The sequence below is a fragment of the Leptosomus discolor genome, chromosome 1, assembly GCF_034619465.1.
Source record: "Leptosomus discolor isolate bLepDis1 chromosome 1, bLepDis1.hap2, whole genome shotgun sequence".
Classification (NCBI taxonomy): domain Eukaryota; kingdom Metazoa; phylum Chordata; class Aves; order Leptosomiformes; family Leptosomidae; genus Leptosomus; species Leptosomus discolor.
Window position 1 is genome coordinate 188,739,173 of NC_141391.1, and position 25,792 is coordinate 188,764,964.

At 38.2% G+C, this 25,792-nt stretch overlaps 1 protein-coding gene across 1 annotated transcript in view; it reads right to left on the minus strand.

The window, feature by feature from the left end:
• Positions 1–1,349: 1,349 nt before the first annotated feature.
• Positions 1,350–25,792, minus strand: part of DOCK4 (dedicator of cytokinesis 4) — a 166,981-nt gene continuing 142,538 nt past the window's right edge. The window contains exons 39-54 of the mRNA XM_086462120.1: positions 25,338–25,442; positions 22,906–23,047; positions 22,043–22,209; positions 20,727–20,813; positions 18,936–19,112; positions 15,434–15,517; positions 13,436–13,555; positions 12,847–12,968; positions 12,465–12,585; positions 11,854–11,935; positions 11,527–11,636; positions 10,222–10,389; positions 8,257–8,329; positions 5,670–5,783; positions 4,649–4,710; positions 1,350–1,775 (exon numbers count right to left, since the gene is read on the minus strand). Coding sequence (XP_086318246.1) covers positions 1,350–1,775; positions 4,649–4,710; positions 5,670–5,783; positions 8,257–8,329; positions 10,222–10,389; positions 11,527–11,636; positions 11,854–11,935; positions 12,465–12,585; positions 12,847–12,968; positions 13,436–13,555; positions 15,434–15,517; positions 18,936–19,112; positions 20,727–20,813; positions 22,043–22,209; positions 22,906–23,047; positions 25,338–25,442 — 2,160 coding nt within the window. The remainder of the gene's footprint in view (positions 1,776–4,648; positions 4,711–5,669; positions 5,784–8,256; positions 8,330–10,221; positions 10,390–11,526; positions 11,637–11,853; positions 11,936–12,464; positions 12,586–12,846; positions 12,969–13,435; positions 13,556–15,433; positions 15,518–18,935; positions 19,113–20,726; positions 20,814–22,042; positions 22,210–22,905; positions 23,048–25,337; positions 25,443–25,792) is intronic.

Genomic DNA, 25,792 nt, shown 5'->3' on the forward strand with positions numbered 1-25,792 from the left:
AGCTTAAATCAACATGAGCTTCCCAACAAAAGAGGGAGAATATTTTTAACGGCATGATTTAAAATGCAGTTCACACATCTGTTCCCAAGCATATGTTAAGCAGCCAGTAAAAGAAAGAGGATACAAAAAATACATACAGAAGGTGCTTTTTTTTTTTTCCCCTCCACATTCCTACGGCTTGGCATTAGCTTTCCAGAGCTCTTCAGATGCCAGTCACTAAAATACAACCTAAGGCCAAACACCATTCTCCTACAATAAAGGTGATGGTGATGAACTCAAGCTAAAAAGCAAACTGAAAACCTGACTCCACTGGTACATACACATCCCAAGAGCTGTTCAGAATTTTTGCTAGGTTTTTACAGAATTATTAATGACCTTTGCAATTAGCTTTTGAAATTTATTGATCAATAACCAGTAATTTGTATTTTTAAAAATTTGTTAATTTAGTGTATTGCCTTGATACTAGTCAGTCCTGATCCTTGTATACAAGTTAAATGAACAATTCATTTGTACCTATTTGATAAACAGACTGTATTTTAGGGTGAACTTTCAAGAACAGCAGAGAGCCTCCACTAGCAAACTGCTAGCTTTTTAAAAAACAAAACCAAAACAATAGAAAAACATTAACTGGAAGAATAAAAGTAAATTAAATTGCACCTCAAAAAGAACAGGATGCATCTGGTACAGTAATACACTAATGGCACAAAACCTTATCAAGATTCACCGGAATGGTGCTGTACACTGACCGAAATGCAGGTATTTTTCCATTCTAAAAATAACTTAAACCAAGTGTGTTTCAAAAATTCCAAACCACATTCTTACAACAGTTCTCTGCAGTATAACTTGCACTATATCTCAGTTTTTCCACAGACATTTGAAATAACAACCTGTTCATCAGATAAGAGAAACAACTTTCAGCCTACTTGCAGAAACATCCTAGTCTACAGACTACTTTGTTAGAAAGCGTGCATTTATCTCTAGTAGTAAAGATCCAGTCAGTATATTCTGCATTTTGTAAGAAGCATTCGGCTAACTCAGATGAGAGTTGTCAGGTTTTAGATTTAATTTTTAAAAATAAAAATAAAGTACAAATAAAAGCATTTATCAGTATTCACCACCATGAATTTAAAAAAAATCCTCTCATTCATGCTTCCTATAATACCTGGCAACCTAAATTAGTAATTTCATTTCAAATGTGCAACATAATATTAATAAGCATTTCAAAATTACTCAAAAGAAAAGGTGGGCGAAATATTAAAGTGCCTAACTAAATGCCTTTTACCATTTTTAAAAAATATTATTTCTTAAACGGTAAAGAATTGGTTGCAATGAAATATAAAAGTGGCTTCTCATAGCTGAGAGACTTTGCGGGGCAGAGGCCTGGGCCGGGGAACCTGCTCAGTCCTCCTGCTGCTGTTTTCCAGATTGTTTGGCCGGACCAGCTGTGGCTTGGGTGGCAGCGCCGGCGGGTCTGCGGCAGGCGGGATGGAGAGGCTGTGAGGTAGAGGAACGGGGCGCTTCAAAGTCCGCTCATACACGCTGTAAGGTGGCGGGGTTTTACTTTCTTTTCTCACAGGCTCCTCAGAAACGCTGTAGCTTGGGACAGTCACTGTTGGTTCGCTGCCTTGGCTTTCAAAGCCTGACGTCTCTGATGTGCTACATCGGCTGAGCGAAGAGATGCCGCTGCTGTAGCTCCCCGACAGCACCGGGGAGTTGGATACGAGCCCCGAGGAATGATACTCCACTGGAGACGGTGTGAATGATTGCACAGACCCCTGCTCAAAAGAAAAGGCAGAGGAAGCGTTTACTGGAGTAAAGGAGGGAGAGTGTTTCTGTGCTCAGACTGAAAACGTGCAGAGATACAGCGCATAGATTCTGAGGCTTGGTAAACGTAAATGGTTGCACCCCTGTTTGATTAACATGCAGTAAGAAACCAATAAAAGGCTCATTTTAAGAGTGCCTAGGTACACCTTAAACAGTGCTCATGCCAGTAATTCAGGTAAGTGGAAGAAAAACTGTATTTGTTATCTATTATCATAATACCCTAGAAAAATCTGGAAGCCTTTAAAATGAGCCCTGGTCTCCCCAGCTGTAAGGGAAGCGCAGAGCATACCCAGTGGTGCCCTGCCCCCTAACGCCAACGCACAGGCCTTGCATCCCAGCCACCGCGGCTCCTACTTCAGGCTCTCCTCTTCCACATTCACTTTCCAAAGCTTTTCCTCACAGTTTTAGTGCACTGTCATGCAATGAAAAGTGCATTTAAGTAGTGGCATCATTTCCGAGTGTGTCACAATACCAACGTCAGAGGTGAAGCGCAAAGGCTGCAAATGGCTGCACCGGCAGCCTCGCAGGTCTGTGGGGGAAGGCGAGGGACAGGGAGCTGAGGGCCCAAGAGGCAAGAACAGTGATGACAAAGAATAAAAGGCAGTGACAGTAAAGCCCTGCCTAAAACCACTGAGCAGTCATAGTCTAGTGAAGCAACTTCAACTGAAAACTGTAAAAGGCTAGACCGTACTTTGCAAGTTGAAAAGTTTTTGCAACGTATCCGATTTTGACTAGAGCCATCTGAGACACTCTAGACTTAATGGCCTCAAGCACGGGCTAAAAAAGGGATGGAGAAATCACACCAAAGACTAATTTCTCACCCCATTTCTTGTTAGAATGTTTGGCGCTCAGCTTGAGGTGAGAGTGTCAGACGTGCAGCAACGGGTGGGGAGGGGAGGAAAAGGAGAGGAGCAGGGGTATATACAGAGCTGGCTGCACTGACTTTGTGATCTTGAGATAACTTAAGTTACACATCTAGGACTGGATCCACAGTGCACTGAAAGCAATGGAAAAAATATCTTAATTTACATCAGTGGGTTTTATACTAAGATGGCCTTCTCTGGCACGCCTAACAGTTGGAACAAAGGCTAAAAATTGAGCCCTGTATAAGGCCAGGGAAAAGCAGAGCAAGTTTTGTTTAAAGCTCAATGCTTGTTGAAGATATTGCAAGGAGCCTGTTTAACTACTTGTTTCAGGTTCCATTCCTCTGCCTGTGGGGAGGCTGCAGCTGCAGTCCTACCCCACCAAGGTCCACAGTCAAGGATTTCAAATAAATGATGTAATTGGTTCAAGTTCCAAGAACGCTTGACGCTTAGATTACGTGACCATAGATAAGATTTAGGACCTTTGTTTTTTGTCATTCAGAACAAAAGCAAATATGTATGAACTCTGCCTGCTTCAATTTAGGAGCGAAGCAGGGGTAAGCGCTTGGTTCCTGACAGCAGTGCAGACTCCTTGTACCAGTAACGAATAACAGTCTAGACACCAAAACAGTCTGGAAAGTCATGGATGCTCGAAGTGAGATCCAGCAACTTTCAGAAGTATTCTGGCCCAGCATTCCTCTCCCAAGTGGCAATCCAGACTTTGGCTGTAAAATGCTTAAATTCTGTCCAGGCCTTTAGAAGAAAATCTTAGGACAAGCTTCAGACATCCTTAAGACTTATCAGTGCTGAGTCCATTCAGGAAAAAAAAGAAGAGATGCTCACCTTTTGTACAAGTTCCTAATGCTCTGAAGAGCTTCCTAGTAAGCAGTTCATGCGAAACCTGTGATCGGTGTTGACTTCAGCAGAAGGTATACTATGGTAATAGGACTACAGGGCACTCTGTTGGCCAGCACAACTGCTTTCTGTTGAACCTGGACCACTGTGCAGCCACAAGAGGAAATGTTACAGGCTCATGGGGAGAATGGAAAAAATGACTGCAGACTTATGATTAGGGACCTCAAGGGGAAAGGAGGCATTTTGGCGTGCCACTCTCCTCCTCCTCAGTAGATGTGTACCTCTGAAGCATTAGTTGAGCAGTAGCTGAGGGACCACTTTGGCAGGGCTGCCTCCCTCTGTCCTTGCGCCCAAGTGCCTGAAGCACCAGTCATGCTCCTTTCTATTTGCTCTCCTTCCAGGTTGTTGACCCTCATATTTCTAACTGCAGAATAATCTCTGCTTCAGTGGGGTGGTAGAGGCTATCCCCGACATTAATGTGCAGTCTGTCAGTACCGGGGTTTGCCTGGAATATACAGGTTGCGTGTTCGTGTCCTGTATTACTGTGGAAGACACAGATTCCCCAGTCAAGTTTTCCAACAAATAAGCTGTTGTGCAACAAGCAGGTACTGACACATTCAAATATCTTGAAACGACTGAAGCAGGGATTACTCTCTAACACATCCTCTGATCCTACAGCTCTGGATGCTGGAAGAGTAAGAGCAATGGGTTGCACAACAGGTTATTCTTAGCTGGCATCTCCCCTTTTGCCACTGTTGGAGGCGGAATTCTGGACTAGGTGGACCATCGGGCACCTCTTACATTGATTTCTTACACTCCCTTCCATCCACTGACTCAGGTGAGCTTGATTATCCATGTAGGCAAGAAGCCTAATATTAAGAGGTTAAAAGATTCTGAAGATTAGGTTTCTTGCCTGCACTTCGAAAATCTTCAGCACTGCTGTAATTGTTATGGCTACTTACTCTTGTGAATGGTATAGGCATATGATAATAAAAGGAAAACATAATATAATCCCAAATAATGTATATTAAATATATACTATCTATCCCACAACATGAATGACCTGTCCCACAAAGATAATTCACTGCAGTAAGACAGTACAGTACCTTCATTGGTGATCTGCCAGCAGGAGAGGGGGAAACGGAGGCTATATGTCTTGCTGGTGATGCTGTAAAGTCAGAAAGATTTCAGTGCACTCCTGGCATTACAATTTTCACTAAGAAATCTTTTTAAGTGGATAGGAGATCATTCGATACACAAACTTTATCTCTGGTTCCCTCTAGGTACTTGCCCGATGACTGCAAGTAGTTTTAGAGATTTTATTTTAGTTTGTTCTCAGGATTATCTTGCAGTATAACCCATGAAGTATAAGGAATTTCTGCATTCATCTTCTCTGACAAATTTTATATCACTGTAAATTGGTTTATATCCTACCAAATGACAACAGAATTTTAAAAAAGTCAGTATAATAACTTTTCCCCTCCCCTTCTTGTTTTTCTCTTAAGAAATATATTATTTATTTGTATGTCAAATAAGAAACAAGACAAAATATAATGTACTTATATCTAACATTTACCTGCAAATATATTGTAAACATGCCTGGATATACATTGAAGTTTAAGTCTAAAACACAAAAGTGTCTTCACTCCCTCGAGAACAAGTATTTTTATAGTATCTCTTAAGCAGCCTTTCCTTTAAACGGAAATTAATCTTTTGAAAGGCAAATCTGTTATAGTAATAGAACTCAGGTACTTCCATGACTGCTGTGCATTTTCTGGCCAGTAAGTTTCTTTGTGGTTAACGATCATTTCTGGTTGCTAACCTCCAATTATCATAAGATCAAAAGATTAAATTTGATCATCCCCCCTAGTACCAGCATGAACTGCCTGAAACTACTCAGTCATTAAGTGAAGGGGCAGAGTATTGGAAACAGAATGCTACAAAGAACACTAATGAGATGAAAATACCTGTGGAGGCAGTTCTACAGCCTTCCACGTGAGTAATCAAATAATAAAATTAACCTGCCCAAGAAGTTAAACATTAATCAGAGTGGAAAGAATCTAAGCCCTCAAGTAAATGATTTTTTTTTTTTTACTGGAGCTTAGCCTGAAATGTCCATTAACTCACCAGTCTGTGCAGGTCTTGGTGGTACAGGAGGAGATATAAGCTTTCCACTTTCTGATGTGTTTCTGGCTTCCTTCCCACTGTCCAGGCTCCAGCTGCTAGGGGTGGTGTTTACAGCTGGAAGAGAATGAAAAAGCTTGCATAGGCATTAACACTTTTAGCCCTCTGACTTGCCTTCATCCAGGAGAGTAAAAATACAGAGAGTGAAAACATTAAACAAGTTAACAAGCATGCCTGAAAAGCTCTCATAATTACATCAGCATTTGAAAAGCTCTTATATAATGGCTGTCAATCTCCTGGTTGCGTGATACATGCATCCAGCCCTCTGGTCAGTTTGCGACTGTATAGCGGTTGGGACCATCAACAACAGCAGCAGCTGAGATAGTGCCCTCTGGTGCACTGCAAATCCAGCCACAAAGGGAGATAAGCTTGAAGCCTGCTAATATAATCAGTTTATCTTTGCACCAGACTCCTATTTAGGGGTTTCTAGGCAGAGGGGAACAGACTATTCATAAACTGTTTCCATTAACTCATTTTATATACGGAAGGGATTAGAGAAAGGAACTTGCCAGATTCCAATCAACCTCCCTCAGAAAGCTTTCCATGCTAACAGTCTTTTCTTGCCTACATAGGCTACAAATTTAGAATTGAAAGAAAGTGGAAAGAAGGGCACAAAATGAAGGCAGCAAAAATTGAAAGAAATTAAAGTGTCCGGGGGGCTGGGTGGGATATCAAATGAAGAAATTATTGTGGACTGAGAAAATTTATATAGACTGTTTGTATCCATGGTCAAGGATCTCTGCTTGATCATGTAAACTGACTGTCACCTTAATGTGCATAAAATTGTCTGTTGTATTTGTCTTGTTACCTTTACCAAATTCCATGGCTAACGGAATGTTCCCATAAGGCCTGGAACAGCTTCCTTAATAGAACTGGATTATGTTATCAAGGAGCCACCAATATTGGAAAGAAGTCAGATAGAGAGAAAGACAGGGCATTTAACATAGACAGGACAAATGCTAACTTCAAACTCAGAATTTTTCTTTCACATCCTGTAAAAAAAACCTGCTTCAAACCTCCCCCTTCCCCAAAAAACTTCCCAAAAATCCACCACCAAAAATACCCCCACCTTCAAAGCCTCAAACATCTTGCCTTGCCATGACAGTTTCCTTCTTGTCTGCTTGTTTCAGTTTTGAGCAGAGAACCAGATGCAAAGACTCTGTGCTCATTTACAAAGACAAAGCTAAAAGCAAAGTGTCGTTGCTAACTGATGGTATCAATCATTGCTATTATAGCAACACCAAGGGCTCTCAGAAGGACTGCAGTTCCACTATACCAGTAAATACCAGACTTAATACAAAAATTAAGTCTGTACAAATAATGTTTCATATCTATAACAATATTGTTACAGTGGAATTGCACATTAGTTGACTCTGAGAACAGTGCACAGAATAATCTATTTTCTAGAGGATCATTTTGCTTTTTTATTGCCAAAATATGCCGTACATGGTTTACTTTTTACTATAGGCTGTCACCTAGCTGTATGGTTTTGCCATTATGCTTAAAATGAATTGGCATCACACCTAGGTACTTCAAATGCCTGAATCTCTTGACAACCCAGTTTTTTCTTTTAAGTCATCCAAGCAGTCAGTTCTTTGGACTGCTAAAGTCTCCAGGAGAGAATATTTTATTTTAACAATTATGTAATGTGCTCGGCTGCATAGGCCAGTGGAAAAGTTTTGCCATTTCCATGTTAAATTATTTCATATGTTTCTCAGCCCTGTGAAAAATTCCACACTTGAGCTTTCATAAAGACTTGGACACAAAAATACTTGTAAAAATCATCTCTTATTGATGAAAATGTGATTCTTGGTCAGTTCTCATTACAGTATATTCTTAAAATACTTACTTTCAATACACCTGTTTTACTGTATTCTTTATTCAAGGTACCATAAAGGGCAGCACATAATGAAATGATGGAACATATTATGAATGTGGAGCACATAATGAAATTGTGACCCAATAACTGTGGCACAATATTGAATTTCCCCATGTGAAAAATTATAAAAGGCAATGTTTTGTTGATGGAATGCACAGGTTTCTTATTTACTCCAATTAAAAAAAACCCACAATGAACCACAAACTGATCTTTTCTCTTTCATCAAAGTGTAAGCCAAAGCACAGTGACTTATATTTGGTAAAGAGGACTTGCAAGTACCAAACTTCAGGACTCTATCCATCTCTTTACCTTCTCTCTGACCCAGTCTCTAGAAATTCATCTCCAGGGTTCATCACCGCATAGAAGCAGAATGGAGAGCTCTCACAGGCAGCCTGCTGCTCCATCACCCCTTCCTGCAAACTTCTGGGCCCTTCTGAGTGCAATACTCCATTCAAACAAACACCATGTTCCCCTCTTTTTGACAAAGCGTTTTGAAACTTATTGAGTGTTAGCGTAATTTAGTTAGTTAGAATGTTTTGAAACTTGGAGATGACAGTACGCACTCAAGAGAACTGGCATTCTATAGGATATGACAGATTAATTATATTTTCATTGCTTCCAACACTGGTATGGTACAGCATTTCCACTCACCTTTGTCAGGGCCGGGCAGATTAGAATCACTTCGTGGCAAAGCGCCGTCTCCCATATGATTAAAGAGCATTCTCTGTAAATTGAGAACAGCATGGTTTATGTATAGCTGCTATCATATTTCAGTAGCCTTTAAGAATCAAATATCTTTTTGTTCTTATCCCCACCACACAGCTCTACTTCAGAGGTAGAGTGATAAACATCACCGAAGAACACAAACAGTTCAATAAAAATAGGTGTATATGAATAGGGAGTAGACTAGTTTTCTGAGTGCACTGAGTTCTGACAGTTTCTAGCTCCCTAAAAAACAAAATAAGGCTCATTTCTCAAGTGGTGTCTTGATACATTACTAAACGAGTGCAAGGAATTTATGAAACAGTTTTAAAACTCCACTACTTATTTCTTTTGGCAGCATTCAAATATTCTGCGGGTCACTAGTTTATCTTGATAACAGATGTAAACAGCATACGGTTAATCCTACAAGTAATTCAGACGTACTTTCCAAAGGAAATGAGAACAAATAACTATTTTCTTCCTTTTTTTAAAACAAGATCAGACAATCAGTGAAATCCAAATCAAATCCTGTTCTTGTAACCCCTTCCAGAGTTCACAGAGGACCTTGCTGAGTCAGCGAGGCACTACGCTGTGGTTCCACAAGATGGCAAACCCAGTTGCAAAGCAGTCATTGAACTGACATGTTGCAGTTCCACGTTACAAAGTGAGGAACAAATACTTGGCCAATTCAATTTGACTTAAAACATCTCAGAGAGAATGCTTTGGTAGTCTTTGAGCTACACTAGGTTTGCCTGTCTGTGCTTTATTAGTCATACTGGATCAGGTAGTATCTGTTTTCCTAGAATTACCATCAAACTGAGGTGGTGTAACTACATGTGTACTCTAATGTGACAGAAAACATAATTGTATGTTCCTGCCTGGCCTGGAGTGAATGTTCACTGCCTAGCGAGTCTACAGCGCACTAGGATCTGGTGGGCAAATGTTGAAGTCTGTTTTCTGTTATGAAGGTAAAGAGCAAAGGCTGAAACAGCAACTGAAACTGGAGGAGATAAAGAGACAAAAGCTGAATGAAATACAGAGAAATGAGGACATACTAAAATAAAGAAATATAAAACCATACGGAAGAACAAGAGCAATCACAGGATGTTTAATGAGATGCAAAAAACCCAAAAGCGTGAAACCCAAAAATTCTATTAGGAAGAACAGCGCAAAAACTAGGGACACTTGTTGACCCGTCAATGACAGCAGGCATTCCCCTTCAGAGTATGGGACGAGCTGGAGAGACACTGTACAATCGCTCAGCCAGAGATGAAAAAGGAAGCACAAATGGATGTTGACTGAAAACAGCGGTACATAAGGAACCTTGAGCATCAGTTTCAATGAGGGAAGCGGATGCAGTACTGTTGTGGTTTTGTTCTATGAAGTCCATCAAACTTCCTTAAATGAGGTAGCTATGGCTTGAAAGGACTTGACTTGGACTTGAAGTGCAGGAATTTGCCTGTGTATCTTACCTTTCCTGGTTGGAAAATTATTGTGAAAATTGCACTTATTAAGCTGTAACAAAGACGTTCATAAATGGATGGTCCCTCCTTGTTAACTTAGTGTGAGCCAACAACCAAGACTGTTGAAGTTAGCTGTTATCAGAATAAAAATAGAAAGGACAAGGAACAGTTTGAGCGTCTACATTCTAATGAGAGTTGCAGGTATCTCTGAGATATCTCCTTACAATTGTCCTGAGCATTTCTTTTCCCCTTCTTAATCAGAAGGCAGAGAATCAGAATTTTGTTTCTGATCACAGTTACTGCTTGGGGAATAGAGCACCAGAGAAAGAAATTGCACCTTTCCCCAGAAAGATATCTCCTCATTTATGATTATGAGGGCAGAAAGAAACTGTCAGACCTTCTCACCTTTGAAACATACCTCACTGTACAAGCAAGTTAATTTTCTACTTACCCTCTCTTGGGACACTGAGGGTAGAGACAGATTGGGAGATTTTCCTGCCGGGCGAGTCTCAGAGAGAGTGGAGACTGGGCCTACGAGCTCCTCAGCCTCCCTTATCGAATCTCGGGTAGAGTGGGGGATAGAAGTCGCATTCCACTTGGCAAAGCAAGAGTTTGTAGTCTGGGAGCAGAAACGGGATAATTTTTTCTTTGCGGCAAATTGTAAAACCGCTTTATTTAAAGAACATCTCCTGGTCTTTCCTATAATGCTGGTTTGGCTGCACTACCAATGAGAAAGTGCCCAGTAGATATCAGTAAGTAGTTCCCAAGAACTGCCCTTAAATCTGGCTAAGCTTCAGTATTGCTTCTTAAGCCCCCAGGTAACAGCATGAGGACTTAAACAGAAAAGAGGAAAAAATCAAATCAATAGCCAATTCAATAACTAAAGAAGCAAGGGACAAGAATTCAATGAGAAACCAAAAAATAATTTCTAAAATAAAGGATCCTGGACTACCAAGTTGTTTTTTTTATCAGAGGCAAAATTTCTGATGGAAATGAGTGTTGCAAGAAGGGCCCTTCACACTGTACTTATGTTCTTGTCTTTCTCAGGTTCAGCAAGAGGTGCATTGTGCGATGGCGTGGGTTAAAACAGTAACTGTGCTAAAGGAAAGCAGGTCCATTAAGAAGAAAAGATGAAATAAAGATTCAAAACTGGCCAGCTCACCAAGCTTATTTTGCATTTCAGATAACTCAAAAGATCCAAATTTCATGCAGACCTATGTAACTGCCATTTTAAGGTAAGAACACAACTCATTCTTTTCTCTGGAGTAACAAAATACCTATCTTTCTTTTCTGAAACTACTTTGAAAAACAGAAATTGCCACATGGAGTGGGTTATTGTCTCACAGTGGCTAGGTTTGGCTATTTCAGAAGAAACAAAGGTGAGGTCAACATGGACAACTGCCATGATAATGGTTTTTCTTTCTTTCTTCTTCCCTAGATTGAACGAACGCTGCCGTTTCACACAAGCAGGCTGTGTCATCTGGTAGGTCTTTGCATCTCTCTCTCTCACTGCAGTGAATAAATATCAAAAAACGGATCTAGACAAAGCAAGCAGAAATGTGATCAAGCACCCTATATTCTATTCACATCTCTTTCATATAAAATATTTTAGAGTATTTGCTTATAAAAAGAAACAAAAAAAACCCCTTGAAAATTAACAGGAGTGAGCAGCCACTGAATCTGCTCAAACTTCAACAAGCACCTTTATAATCTTCTTAGCTACTTGTGTTCAGAGGACTCCCGGCAAGCTTCCTACCTGCGAGGTTTCTGAAGGAGTAGGGTAGATGGCACTGCAGGGCCGCTCTCTGGGGGAAAGGCAAGAGTTTTCTCGGGAATGCTTATGTTTGTCAGACAACAGAGGAGAGGCTAGAATATAAAGGTGTCAAGTGATTAAATTCATGCAGTGAAACTCGGACATTTCAATTCTATGCTAATGACAAAGAAATCCTCTGTCCAAAATAATTCATATTCCTCAAACAATTTGATAAATGTGATGTCTGACCAGTGAGATCATGCAGAAATTCATCTGTGTAATGTATAAAGAATCATTTAATACAGTTTACCACAGGAGATGAGCACTGACCTCTGGCACTGGATGGAGCAGAACTGGTCACGTTAGGCGAAGCAGAATGAGTAGAACTCAGGCTTGAGGTAGATGGACTAGGCTGCGTATAGAAGAGATGCTGTTGTTACGACATCACACCAGTTTGGAAAACAAAAATTTACCACACACTTTTCACTAAAACAAAGAATGGGTAATTTGTTAGACTAGTTTCTCAGTATTTCAAAATAGTAAACCAGTATAAAGAGCATTAATGTAACTACACAAAGATGTAGTAAAATATCAAATAAATAGAAATATAATTAATATACGTAAAAAGTATTTACGTCACAACTGCGACAACTGGACAAAAAAGCCTATGTAAGGTCAGATGACTTCATGTCATAGCGCGTTGCTGCTTATTACTTTTATAAAAATTCAAGCTAAAGAAGAAGAAACAGTTACATAAAAAATTGTTCTAAGTTAAGGGCGTTAACAGCCGATTTAAAGGTTTTGTTCTGGGTTGTTTTTTTTTTTAAAGAAGTATCAGCAATAACTTTCATATTTCTGAATGAAATAGTAGAAGCATTAATTTAGTAAATAGCCTTGTAAGAAAGATTCTGTTCAGTTTCAAGAATGACGATAATTTGTACCTGCATGTTAAAAACTTCATCGGAGCTTTCTGATTGCCCAGTGATATTGCTGACTTCAGCAGAAGCTTGGGATGACAGTGACGAGGACGAATACCGATTGACAGCTGGGTAACTCAAGGGACTATTATAAGAACAATGAAAACCAAAATGGTTAACTCCAGATGCCAATCATAATTTTTCATTTGAAAACAGCATGTTTATTAATCTCCATAGCTTAATTTGGTTTTATTTGCAGAGAGAGAGAGAGAGAATATATATCAGCTCTTCATGACTGAAGATACTTCAGGCTGACCATATGAGGAAGCGTGCACACACTAAAAGTATTTTATGGCTCATCTTCTGTGAGTAACAAAATCTATCAGTTTCTAGTATTTTAACTTGCCTGCGTCGTGGTATTACCCTGGCACCATCAGGGCTCATAGAAACAGGTATGGAATTTCGGCATACACGAGGACTTCCATTTGGGAAATGAACAGGGCTAGCTTGTACACAGGCAGAAAATTCCTGGCAAGTTGTTAAAAAGAAGATTAATTAAAATTAACATAATATCATTAAGCATTTTGTAAGATACAGGTAGTAATTTGAATTGTTATTTCTGCATTTTGGATCAGCTTTCTCATTACACAGAATCACAGAACGGTGGGGTTTCGAAGGGACCTCGAAAGATCATCTAGTCCAACCCCCCTGTCAGAGCAGGACCACCTAGAGTAGGTCACACAGGAACACTAGTAAGAAAAATATTTTAACTTTTTGCTGACGGTATTTTATCTTTCGGAAAACGTGACTATTTTTCTCTGCATTGTATGGGAAGTTTATTAACTTCCTGTTCACTCTGTGGTACTGTAAGAACGCCACAAGATGTAATGTGGACAAACAACCAAAAGATGTCACTATTTGTTGCTTAAGAAAATTAAACAACCCTTACTGCAGCTAAAGGGTCTCCTGGTTTATCCGTGGACCTGCTCACGTACCTGTATTCCCAAGCTTGACTTCATCACAAAGAACTGATCCACCAGCTTTTTGTGCAGCGGCCTCATGTCCTGTGGCACCACTTTCTCATGCACCGCTAAGCCAAATTCTAGAATCTGGGCCTGCAGAACAGACAGAAGGAAAGAGGACAAAAATATATTTTTGATCCATTTGCTTTAAGTGTTCATCATCAATTAGGATACTAATAAAAAATATCCAACAAAATGCACATTGTATTAAATCCCTGACAGACCTGTAATCAAACGAGGCCCAAGACCAAGATCAGTAATACACAAGAGGATTTATGCCTCTTCACACATTCCTGTTCAACTTTGCCAAAGATTTGCCCTATGCGAATTCAGCTAACATAAAAACCACTACGGATAATGTAGTGAAAAATCTGGCTAAATGGCCACTTTACAAAGGAGCAGTTCTAAACCCAAAATAAAAGGAGTTTTCTACAAGAACAGTTATAAAAAGCACAAAACAGCAGCACTGGCCACATCCACCAGAGACTCTCTAATGTATTTGCAATGAAGTCCATAGTTTCCTATCCTATTCCAAGTCCCCAGAGACCTCAGTAAGTGGTGGCTTTATGTATATTCTTGACGCAAGACATGACATGCTTCAGAATAACATTGCTAAAACTCTAATCGTGCTCAAATTTGGTCACAGGCATTTAAAATACTGAATTGGTTACATAAGGAATCAGATAAACTCAAATTTAAAAACAAAATAGCTACACTATGCTGTAATATCTTTGGATGAGAGCTCCTAGCTGACATTTTCAGGCAGCCTGCAAGCAGGCACACAGCTGCACAGCATCACTGACCTGAGGTCAGGACTGCAGCACATCCATCCGCACAGAAGGGCCACCCCGGCCCTTCTGAATACTCTGTGTTTTCTGTTAAATCATCTGTGGTTGCCAGACAGGGTTTGTATCGCTTGGAATTCACATTTTTGTCATAGGAAGTTATTAACTCCAGTTTTAAATTGTAAGGGTTAGTGAGATTAACTATAGCTTGAAAAACCAAAACTGCAATGTAAATTACTATACATTATATGGCAGGGGGTTGGAACTAGATGATCTTTAACGTCCCTTCCAACCAAACCATTCTGTGATTATCTAAATGAAATTAAAGTAAGCTTAGTGAACCTATTCTGATTTATGCTGTCTTGAGGATCTGTCCTGTGGCCCATCTGATTAAAAAATACCACAGTGCTGACGAAAAATGGAATTTCCATCTTGCCAAATTCCAGTACTCTGACCTCTTTATCCCAAAATGACAATAAAGATTGAAATTTCAACATGCTGCATAGAACAAAGATAGGTAAATGTCAGTTAAAAAAGCTGAAATATGTAGTAAGATTATTTGAGCAAAATAATTTTTTTCAGCATTTCCAAATGGAGATACTTCATATTTGAAGCTGGTAGGTCATTGACTTATAAAAAAAATGAAAAAAATATAAAAATCATATAATGCATAGAACACTCACCTGTTTAATTTAATCACTTCGTGTTTTTTTTACTGCCTACTTACTTCGGCAATTATTAAATATATTCCACTATAAGGGTTTTTTTTTCTCTTATGCTAAACCTTGTAGCGAAAATGTTTGTTCTGTAGAATTAATAAAATACGTCATACAAATATTGGCTGAAGCCATCAAAGGTTTCAATGAGATAATGTTTATTCTTTAGTAGTAGTAAAATATGTTGTGCAAATATTTGTATATGAGCATCACAAGACAAAAACTTGCCTCTCATTCAACCTTTAATTTAGACAGTTTGAAGTGATAAGATGATGATAATGAAAAGGACTAGGGAAAAAAAATTTAACATGACCCATGTATAAGAAGTTATGATGTACTTGGAATCTACTTCAGAAAATACTGAAGACCACTGGGCAATTATTAAACTCTGAAACTTTATATTTTATTTTGGGACACTTTTAACTAGAACAGCTGAGAATACCACCTAGTCAGTCTTTTCCCCACTTTACCTGCTCAAGCATCAGCTCTCTCAAGCGTGTGATCTTCTCTCCATCCTCTGGGTGGTTCAAGACATATTCTTTGACAAAGAATGCCTATGCAGAATAAAATCACAAAGTAATATAAAGTGAGTAAAAACACACCACATTTTTTATTTAAAAAACAAGTTTTTAGACGATAGTTTTGTAACAAAAGTTCCTATTCCACTGCAATAGAGGATAATTAATGCTAAATAATTAATTATTCATATACACAACGGTGGAGAGTATGGACAAATAAAACATAACCACTCTTGAGTGGAATTTACCAGTTTTTCAATATCCAGGACAGATCCTGAATCAAATTTGCAAACCTGCAAATCAGAATTGAAACCAAACACAGGTCACCTGAACTAAATATCTCCTCATTAATTGTGACACAGGAGTTTCAAATACTTACAGAGAGTTAGATTTTCCTCCCTTTTCATACTAGGACCTTCATCACTCCTTAAATATAAAGATATCTTAAGAACAGTGTGGGATTGTATGCTATTATACGTATTGGAGCTGTGACATTAGCTTCTTATTCACTCTAAATATTAAAAATGTTTTAAAGAACTCACAGTGGCATTGATGTCAAAAATCCCCAGTTTTCACTTCAGGAGCACCTGACCAACATCCAGGCGTGCTGATGAGCTTACAGGACTCTCCACCCCATCTCCAATGCTCAAATTGTACCCCAAAGTCATTTTACCCACAAGCAATGGCCTGGACATAGCACTCCCCCTGTTTGTTCACGATTCAATCTTTCTTAACATGGCAACTATCCTACCCTGCAAGGGGATTGTATTGATTTTCCAACAATTCTTGACACTATTCTGTAAAGAAAATGCCTAGCTGCTCATTTAAGAGATTTCTAGACCTTCTCAAAAATGCATTTGTCACAAAAAGTGTCCGTACATGTACCTATACATACACATGGTTTTCTATCCATAGAGCTGAGAGGATAATAGTGGCTGTCTGTGCTGTGTTTTCCTTTTGCACCTATCTTAGCATTTCCCTCATATACTTCTTACAAAGTTCTCCATCCAACCTTAGCTGTTAAAATCTTTGCTATGCAGAATCATATGTAAATACAGGGAGCAGTGGAGCTGGAGATAAATATACCCCCTCCTCTGATTCAGTTCCAAAATTTCATGCTGTGACAACCCATAACAAGGAATTGCTGAGACCTGTCTACAAAATGCTAATGTAATGAAGAACATTTATTTCACATGGTCCTTTCACTGCAGATAAGCTGAATTGTAAGAATTCATGTTTAAATTGTTAAAAAGAGCCTCTGACACTTGCTAAAATCCCAAAATTCTGCCAGCTGATGGCTTTTTTTCCCCCCTCAGCTACAAGTTTAATGTTCTTTCAATTATCAAGCAGGTAATGTCCCAGTGGTTTTGGGGCTGAGACTTATATAGATCTGTAATATGAGTCAGAGATGTAATAATCTAACTTCAAAAAAAAAAAATCACCAGTACTTTATTTAAAAAAAAAAATAATCAGAATTTGACTAAATCCTGTAACATTCTTGGAACCAGTGATTTCCCATAATAAATCATGAAGTGCCTCTATTCTTCTAGCACATGTAAAGGAGCTAAAAGAAATGTAAGTTATAGGACAAATTGCAGTTTGAGAGGTATTAGTGGGCACAAAACACGCTCTTCGTGCTTCTCCAGCAGTGTTTAGAAAGAATTTTTAAAAATAAGTGGTTCGGTCTACAACCATTTTTTAGCACAAATGAAGGTGCTATATCTACTTCTGTAGATTTTCCTGGAATCTGTTCTTGTATTGAAACTAGTGAAAGCGTACCTTTAACACCCGCAATACTGGCCCAAGTGCTGAATAATGAGAGCGCGCTGGTTTTTATCCCATCAGGACAGAGGTGGGGAGAGGAAAAAGGAAAGGAAAAAGGAGGGCAGAATCAAGAAGGCAGCAGCTAGCCAAAGGATGTTATTTCCTGGGTCTTAACACTTTCTAAGCTTGGAAGTTGCCTGAAGGGAAGAAGGATATCTGTAAAGACATGGTCATGCTTACCTCAAGACCACAAGCTCCCAGACTGAGTTTTGAGCTTTGTACATGGCAGAAGGCAAAAGCAAGTGAAACGGATAGGCAGAGAAAAGCATTTACAGAGGAGAGGAAAAGAAGGACAGTAGAAAACAAGAAGTGGCAAAACAGCAGGAAGACATATAAAAACTGAAAAAGGGACATGCAAAGAGAATAAGGGCAAAATAAAATAAATTAAAAAAACTACCACCAAGTCTCACAACTATCATTATCAGTTTTGGTGTTTACAACACAAACTGGTGAAAAGTCCTGTTTTAGATGTATAGCAAGAGAGAGAGAGGGAGAGGACAGAGGGCACTTGAAACACGAAGACTGTCTGGGAGATCAAGAATTGCAGCTAAGAACCTTTAATACACTTGTGAAGAATCGAAAGCTATGCAGAGACACCAAGCTAGCGCTGACACTGCTAATTTAAACCAGACATAGCTCTGACGTGACTGTATTTCTCAAGGGACTCCCTTCATGGTGCTTTACTATGCTAAACAGTTTTGTTGTTGTTGTTTAAAGGCAGCTGGGAAACGTCAAGCATGGTGCTGCTTTGCTTTAGTCTCACAATTTTCATAACGTTGCAGTTTTGATGACAGATTCTAACACTACAGTGGACTCAATTTCTTGCAGTTTAATTTTGATGCCGTTTAACCAAATTTAACGTTGAGTGAACACTGAATCTTGCAGCCTTTGAGACAAGTGGACAGAATGTTATTCAACTTGACATTTTCAATGGAAAAGGAACAACCAGCAGACTCAAGTATTTCATAAGACCATTAGAAGAAAGAGGAAGATCAAGCTGGCCTGAAAAAAAATAAAATCCTTCCTTTCTTTTTACTGTGGTTTCAAAATTCCACAGAACTTGTGGAAATATAGCATCCCAAATATTTAAGGTCCTCCTAAGGTGATTCAGAGATGATAATAATGAGGAAAAATATTTGGGAACAAATCCAGCATTAGACATTTCTTAATTATATGTATTATTTCTTACTAGATTTTTCCAGAAAATAGCTTTCCTTAAAAACTTGCAGAAGAGAAAGAAAAAAGATTTAGAAAAATATGAGTCTTCGAGATAATAAATTTCCTGCTAAGATTTTTTTATGTGTGTGTGTATATATATATCTCTATCTTAAAATTAGAATGTCAGCACACAAAAATAAATTCGCACTAAAGAATGCAAGGTAATTGTGAATCAATTCATCACTGGAGTAAGTTTATGGGACTATCTCCAGCAAAATGGTTGTTTCAGTGAAGCTGTACATATTTAACATCACCTCACCCCAAGCTGCAATATCAGTACAATTAAAACTGTTACTGATACAGTACTTTATATCCTCAATTCATACGGAGGAGCTGCATCTGTACAGAGAAAGAAAACAGTGAGAAACTGTCTTATAATAGATTTTCAATAAACAGAAAATAAATTGCTTACCTCTTGGTATCTAGCAACTCCACCATTAACTGCTGCATCAATGACCCCATTTAGACACATTGTGAGAGGGTTAATATTTTGCATCTGTCGAGTTTGACACTGACTAATCAGTGTTCTCAGCTGCTGGTTCTTATTTTCTAAGACTTCAATAGCATTCTCAAGGGGACTCATTTCCACCTGAAAGAAGAGCGAGTAACATTGCAAACATACTTAATCTTCAGTTGAAAGATGAAATATATTAAAGGTAATTTTTGATTTCATAAAAGAAAACAATGTTATTCTATGCGTTAGGGCAGAAGAAGGTCTCACCTGGGCTACACTCTGAGTGTACACTCTGAGCACAGAGAGAATTAATTTCATCACGTTATCAAGGACCAAAATAACCCTCCTTCTCTTGTAGATTCATTAAGAGATACTCAGCTCTTGCTGCAAAACACCCACATGCTTCAGCCTGTGGCGGTACTCCTGGAATTCAGGGCTAAACTGTCTTTGGTAACTTTACCTAAATTGGGCGTGAGGTCAGGGAGAGCTTCACTGTACTTAAGGGTGAAAGGCAGAGCTTAAGTACAGGCGAGCTACTTCCCTCAACCAAAATGAGGTCCACAACTAGACATTATGGATGAGGAGTTTGAATGTAAGCTTTGAGCTAAGATAATAATCAAGTTATAGTCAAGGCCATCCTTGAGCAGGATTGCCTGTCCCCTCTAGAGGGTGAGGAAGCTTTTCTCACAGGTAGCAAGAATTCCAGGAAAAGCGAAAAGTTAAGCGATGGGAAGAGTACAGGCTTGCAGTTGCTACAATTTACCAGCGCAAACAAGCACAAATCTGATCTAGTACATGCCCAGGAAAAATTATTACAGTTAACTTCTGGAAATGGTGACTATAATGGTAACATGATAGCAGACTGAAGATCTTCATTTCAGGGGTCACATTAACATGGTAAGGGCTCAGTAGGAGTCAAGTAACAAAATTCCTCTTTTGATTTTTACTCAATTCCATTTTTGGTTTTCTACAAGAGTATATCAGGATGGTGAAGGAATGACATTTTGTTGCTATTATAAAAGAAAAATGCAATAGAGTTTTAGAGAAAATCTGTTATATGATGGTATCCCTATATTTAATGGGACTATTGCAAGACTGGCTTTAACAGGAAGGAAAATAGTTACACTCCTGGGCTCAACAATTGACCAACTATTTAGAGACCTTTATAGGAGGAGGACTCCACTGAACACATTGCAAATGTATTTAAGGATTTTCTAAGAAAGATAACAACACGGAAGGAGAAGAAATTATAACATGTCAGTAACAGATTGCTACATTAGACCCTACTGCTACAGGTTCTGCGTAGGCATGCTCGCCTGCCCATGCTGAGAACTGGGAACTTCAGAGCTCCAGGCAAACCCAGAGATATATCCAGGTTTACTTTTCAAGAACACTGAAAGCTATGTTAAGCTATAGATATTCTAAGTATTAAATGTTACATCATGCTGAGTTTTAAGAAAGTAATTTCCTGACATTAAATGTTGCCTTTGGCTGACCATTATTGTTCTCAGCTTCTTTTTTCCTCAACAGTTTGAATGAATCATAAGGGTGGTTCTTAATAATACTTTTCAAGATAAGAGAAACAAGACAACTCAAAATACTTTGTAAAAATTTTTGTTGTAGCCAGCTTGAAAACTTGATCCAAGAAATTAGATATGAGTAGTAAGTCTTAAAGTAGTTCATTAAATAACATATGATTAAGGAAGTGAACCAACCCACAAAATGTATTTCCATCAGTTTCATACTCACTACTTCACGCTTTTCCACTTCAAACCAACGAGATATTCCAGGTAAACTCTGCACCAAGATCAGTGTGGTTCTCTCCACCCATAGACTCTACAACATACAAAACCAATTTATTTCCCTAATTTGCCTTTATATTTTTCTTAATTATTTGCAGTTTTCTTTATGAATACCTTCATTTAAGTAAAAGTATACATTAAAAAAAAAAAAAGCATTAACATCAAAATGTCTACTGAAATGTCTATTCCAGAAGCCTGTGACATTCACTTTTCTCCTTACTTTCTAGGACCTACTACTAAGCAGTAATTTCTGCTGATTCTTCACTCTTAAACATTGTATTATTCTATATTATATGTTGTTCCCTATTCTCCAAAAGTCACTCACAACTAAATTACCATTTTAATACTTCCTATCCGAGAAGAGGGAAAGTTCAGGAGCGGAACAACTTACAGATCACACAGAGTGACCAGCTCTCCTCTATGAAGTCCTGTTTGAGGTTCCACAATGCATGGCTGATGGGATACTCAAACGCACTACTGTTAAACACTTTGTGCAAGAGGTTTGTAAATCGACAAATCAACACATGGGATAGCACTTACACAAAATACATATAAGCTGTACAATTAAAACAAAGCCCCAAGCTTTAATTAGAGGACAACAGTGACTTAATTTAGCTAATTTATTACCCTTACAGTTCTCTCCTCTAACTTTATAACAAAATTGTTATGAGATAATTCTCTTTGTGTGTCTGAATATCAGACTATAATCTGCGTCAGGATGTAAATGTTTCTAGTGGGTCAGAACTAAAATTACACCCAAAGAATGTAAGATGACTTTTCAGCGTGACATTTTTCTTAAGAGGAACAGAAGTCATTTACATATTAGGGAAAGAACTATTGCTCTTCCTTGAGACAATCTCTAAGTTCAGAGGTGATTTTTAGTCTTGATATCGCAGGAACATAACATTATGCAGCAGTTTAGCCAAAACTGTCTCTCCCTTGCTCTAGGGAGAGATAACTTTTGTCAATCCTATCCACACCTCAAATTACCTATGTAACAATGTTTTCCCATTTGCCTTATAAACTCCTCTGGAAGCTGCTCTTCTGTTCCCAGTTCTGTCTTCCATATATTATTGATGCAAAAACAAATGGGTACTTTTATCTCTCCTGTTCCCATATACAACAAAACCTTCCCATTTCCCATGCATTTTTCATATTATTTTAATTAAAATAAGAAGTGAAACAGTCAAATAACACAACTATCATTGCTGTTACAAATAAATCCACAGGTCCAGGAGCTCGGCAAAGGACATAGTACTTTACCTTGAATTCATTTTCCTTGTCCTTGGTCCCTTTGTGAAATGGCCTGTCATATCGGAATCGCCAGATGTGATTTACTTTGTAAAAGCTCTTGATGTTATCGGGAATGCCGTCTCTCTGCAGGACCTCCTGGTTTTCTGGAATTGGTGTCACTGCGTAAATCTGCAAATCTTATGTAAAGAGTTAAGGCTATCCCACTTCATTCAAATTAGCAAAGCATATTGACTCCTGGAGTATGACAAAAGAAAAACTCTTTAAAAAGCACGTGTCACTAAATGCTTCTAGACTATTAGCAGCTTGGGAAAGGAACCTGAGATTTTTTGACGGTTTGGGATTTCTTTGTACTGTTTTGTTGAAGATTTCGTATTTATTTTTGAAATAGAGCTACCTACATGGAACAGTACATGAAGTAAAGGGACTTAATTAAATATATTCTTACACACAATATATCATGCCATGCTAACATGTTGTATTCTAAGAACTTTAATTATTGTAACTTGAACTGATACACCATTATCACAGCAGTGATAGTTCAAGTATTTTTGGATAAAGTAAGAATCTTAATAACCTGTCAAGGAATTTTAAAATAAAACCAACAATTACACAGAAAAAAATCTAGTTCAAGTATTTTTGGCTAAAGTACGAATCTTAATAACCTGTCAAGGAATTTTTGAATAAAACCAACAATTACACCAAAAAATTCCCAACATAGTAAGAGTAACTGGGGCAAATTGCAGAGGAACTCTCCCCTACCATTTATTTCAGTGGAGGCACACTGTGATTGAAACTGGCTATAGGTGTACCTACATTTTTTAAAAGCATGAAAAATGTAACTGTAGCGTATGGGTTTGTGATTATGTGGATACACTGTGCTTCTGCCTGAAAGATGGTCTCATCTGGCTGATTAGCATGTTGCATAGCAATGGCATGTGGGAACTCATTCAACATTCGCTGCTGGAAGGCCTCCAGCCTTTCGTAGTCATGTCCTCGGCAAACAAATTCCTTATTCTGAGCAGAGTAAGAAAAAAAAACAATCAAGAGCAAGTTATACGAAAAGAATTGGGTATCATTAGATAGATCCAAACACACGCACTTGAATATAGACTTTCTGGGCAATTTTTACATCATTTCAAAAATTGATGAAAAAAGAATGAAAAAATAAGAAACAAAAGGTAAGAATGAAAATAAGAAATCTAGAAAGAACTAGTTACTTGGAAGAAGGAAATTTTACCATATACAGTATGTTTTATTCAAAAGTCTGAAAAAATAAAATTATTACACTTAAAGCTTTAATAAAAATCTGAAGGGAGAAATTCTTCTTATTGGACTAAAGTATGTAGCTAACATAATATATCAGATTGTATAAAATACATAACGAAGATATAACACAACAGACAGTTAAGACAATGAAACGGGCTGAAAGTCCTTTCCATGAGGAACTAGGAAACTTCCCTTTGAAGTGATACAATTCGGAAGAAAAACAATGCATAAGAAAATGGTAGAATGCATTCAGTTTGCCTTATCCTCTAAATGTTTATCAATTATCTGCCTGGTAAATTAAAAATTACCCAGTTTTTGCAATATGAAGTAAAAGAATACTCCTGGCTCCAACATAATTTCTTTTACCTAGCTGCCCACTATGAAGTTGCACCTTTGTTTTCCTGGGATTGTGAAACACGAATCAGATGCAACACACATCCTACATTAAACATGAGATGCCTGGATTTGGAGCACCTGTTGGAGCTAGTCACTGACCATAATGGTGCTGAGGGCTTCGTGTAGCTGTGGAATGCACTCTTTGGTCTGATTCTGCTTGCACACACATTGGAAATAAGGAAATATCTTAACTGGTTTTCAAAAAACACTGTTAAATGTATTTCTATATTAAATCTATATTAGAAAATTCTAAAAAGTCATTACTAATGTGCTCCTCTTGAAGCAGGTTTAGACAGAAATAGTTGTTGTCCTTCTAGTATCTTGACAACAGAGACAGGAAGCATTGAGTTCTGAGAGCCTGGACTTTCATGTAAATTGCTACAAGAAATCAACTGCAATAGTGTTACTGTGCAACTACAAATTAAAATATGGAAGCTTTATTATGAATCCTTATTCTTTATTCCTTCTATAGCAAACACAGCCAGACTTACAAACTGCTATGCCATCAAAAACTTAAATCAAATGTAGTAAGTTTTGAGGTGATCCTTGTTGGTGCTGCAAGCATAAACCTGTGCTATGTACAGTTACCTTGGAAAATGCATAAATAATTCTTGGGTAGATGTATAAGCAGTGAAAGACCTACAGGTCTGAAAGTACTGCACTGTTGTGCAACTTTTTCCAGTACTTTTACTTCATCAGTTGACGTTTAGTAATCTAAACATTAAATTCTTTCTAATTAACATTTTCAAATTGGTTTATACAGATGTTATATTCAGATGACTACTATGTAATATCAAAAACTATGTGCCCATCAGACTCTTTAAAAGCATCACTTTTAAAGAGGAGAGTTTCATGCTCTCTTTACCAGTTTGGAACTTGCAATTTTCCCCACTACAAAGGCAAAGAAAAATCAGGCTTTTTAGGCCTGCACCATACAGAGGAGGTTCCTTCATCACTTATTTCAGTTACCATAGGAAGAGGAGCTTGGATTACGATTGCAGCACCTCCATGAATACGACAGATTCTGTTCTCTTCCCAAGGTGACAATGCAGCTAAACCACTGCAGACTGTGGAAGTGGGGAAGACTGTAAACATGACTAAGATTTTCCACAGCACTTAGGTAACTTCAGAATCCAAGATTAATGCCCAAGAGTAACTTGATGTATCTTGTCAGCTTTAGTACATTGATAATCAATGAAACTCAGCACGTTGAATTTCTAAGTCATTTAGAAAAAATGGAACTTGGGAATGTAATTAATTAAATGCTAAATTACTGATTGTCTCACTGCCCAGGGATACCTCTTCTGACAGCCACCAGCAGAAACACAACAGGATAAAAGGAACAAACTACCACGAAAAGATGTTGGTCTGTGGGATAGTATAGGTGCATGGTTTCCAACATAAACATGAATATTAAGTTTATGCCCACATAAACTTTGGAAGCCTAGCATTTGTCTTTCCATTAGGCAGGACCTTCTCTTAACCCTGAGAACATGAGGATATTTCATTAACTACCTGGAATTCCCTGTTTCTCATAGGATAAGAACTTGTATATGGTATGACCAAATTGTCATATAGAGAATTATGAATGACAGCATGAATTCCAGAATTACTCCACTCTGTTTATTTCCAATTCACTTACTCTCAAGAAGAATGGGAACTTTTTTCCATAGAATCCAACTCTGAAAAATTCTGGCTCCAAACGCTGCTGATCCATAATTTTATCATACAAAGATGCTTCCATCATCTGAGCGAGATTTATAAGAAATGCAATCAGTCTTTTTTGAAAACATATTTTTGTCTTAAGCTATCACAAAAGGGAGGGTCTTTCAGCACACTGCTCTGGAGTACTGGCATTGCAGTGCATCTCTGAGCAACAATAAGGACATCCAGAAACCTCTGAAGGCATCAGATTAAATAATTATACCTCTTAATGACCAGAAAGTTTCCAAGAATTAAAAGAAAATTGCTTTTAAATATGAAGTACCTACATTAAAGGGGTAAATTACACCCTGCATAGATCTTTAATGAAAAACTGAAGTAACAGAAATGCAGTTTGAAACATATGACCCAGTAATCTGCTAATCATCCAAATGC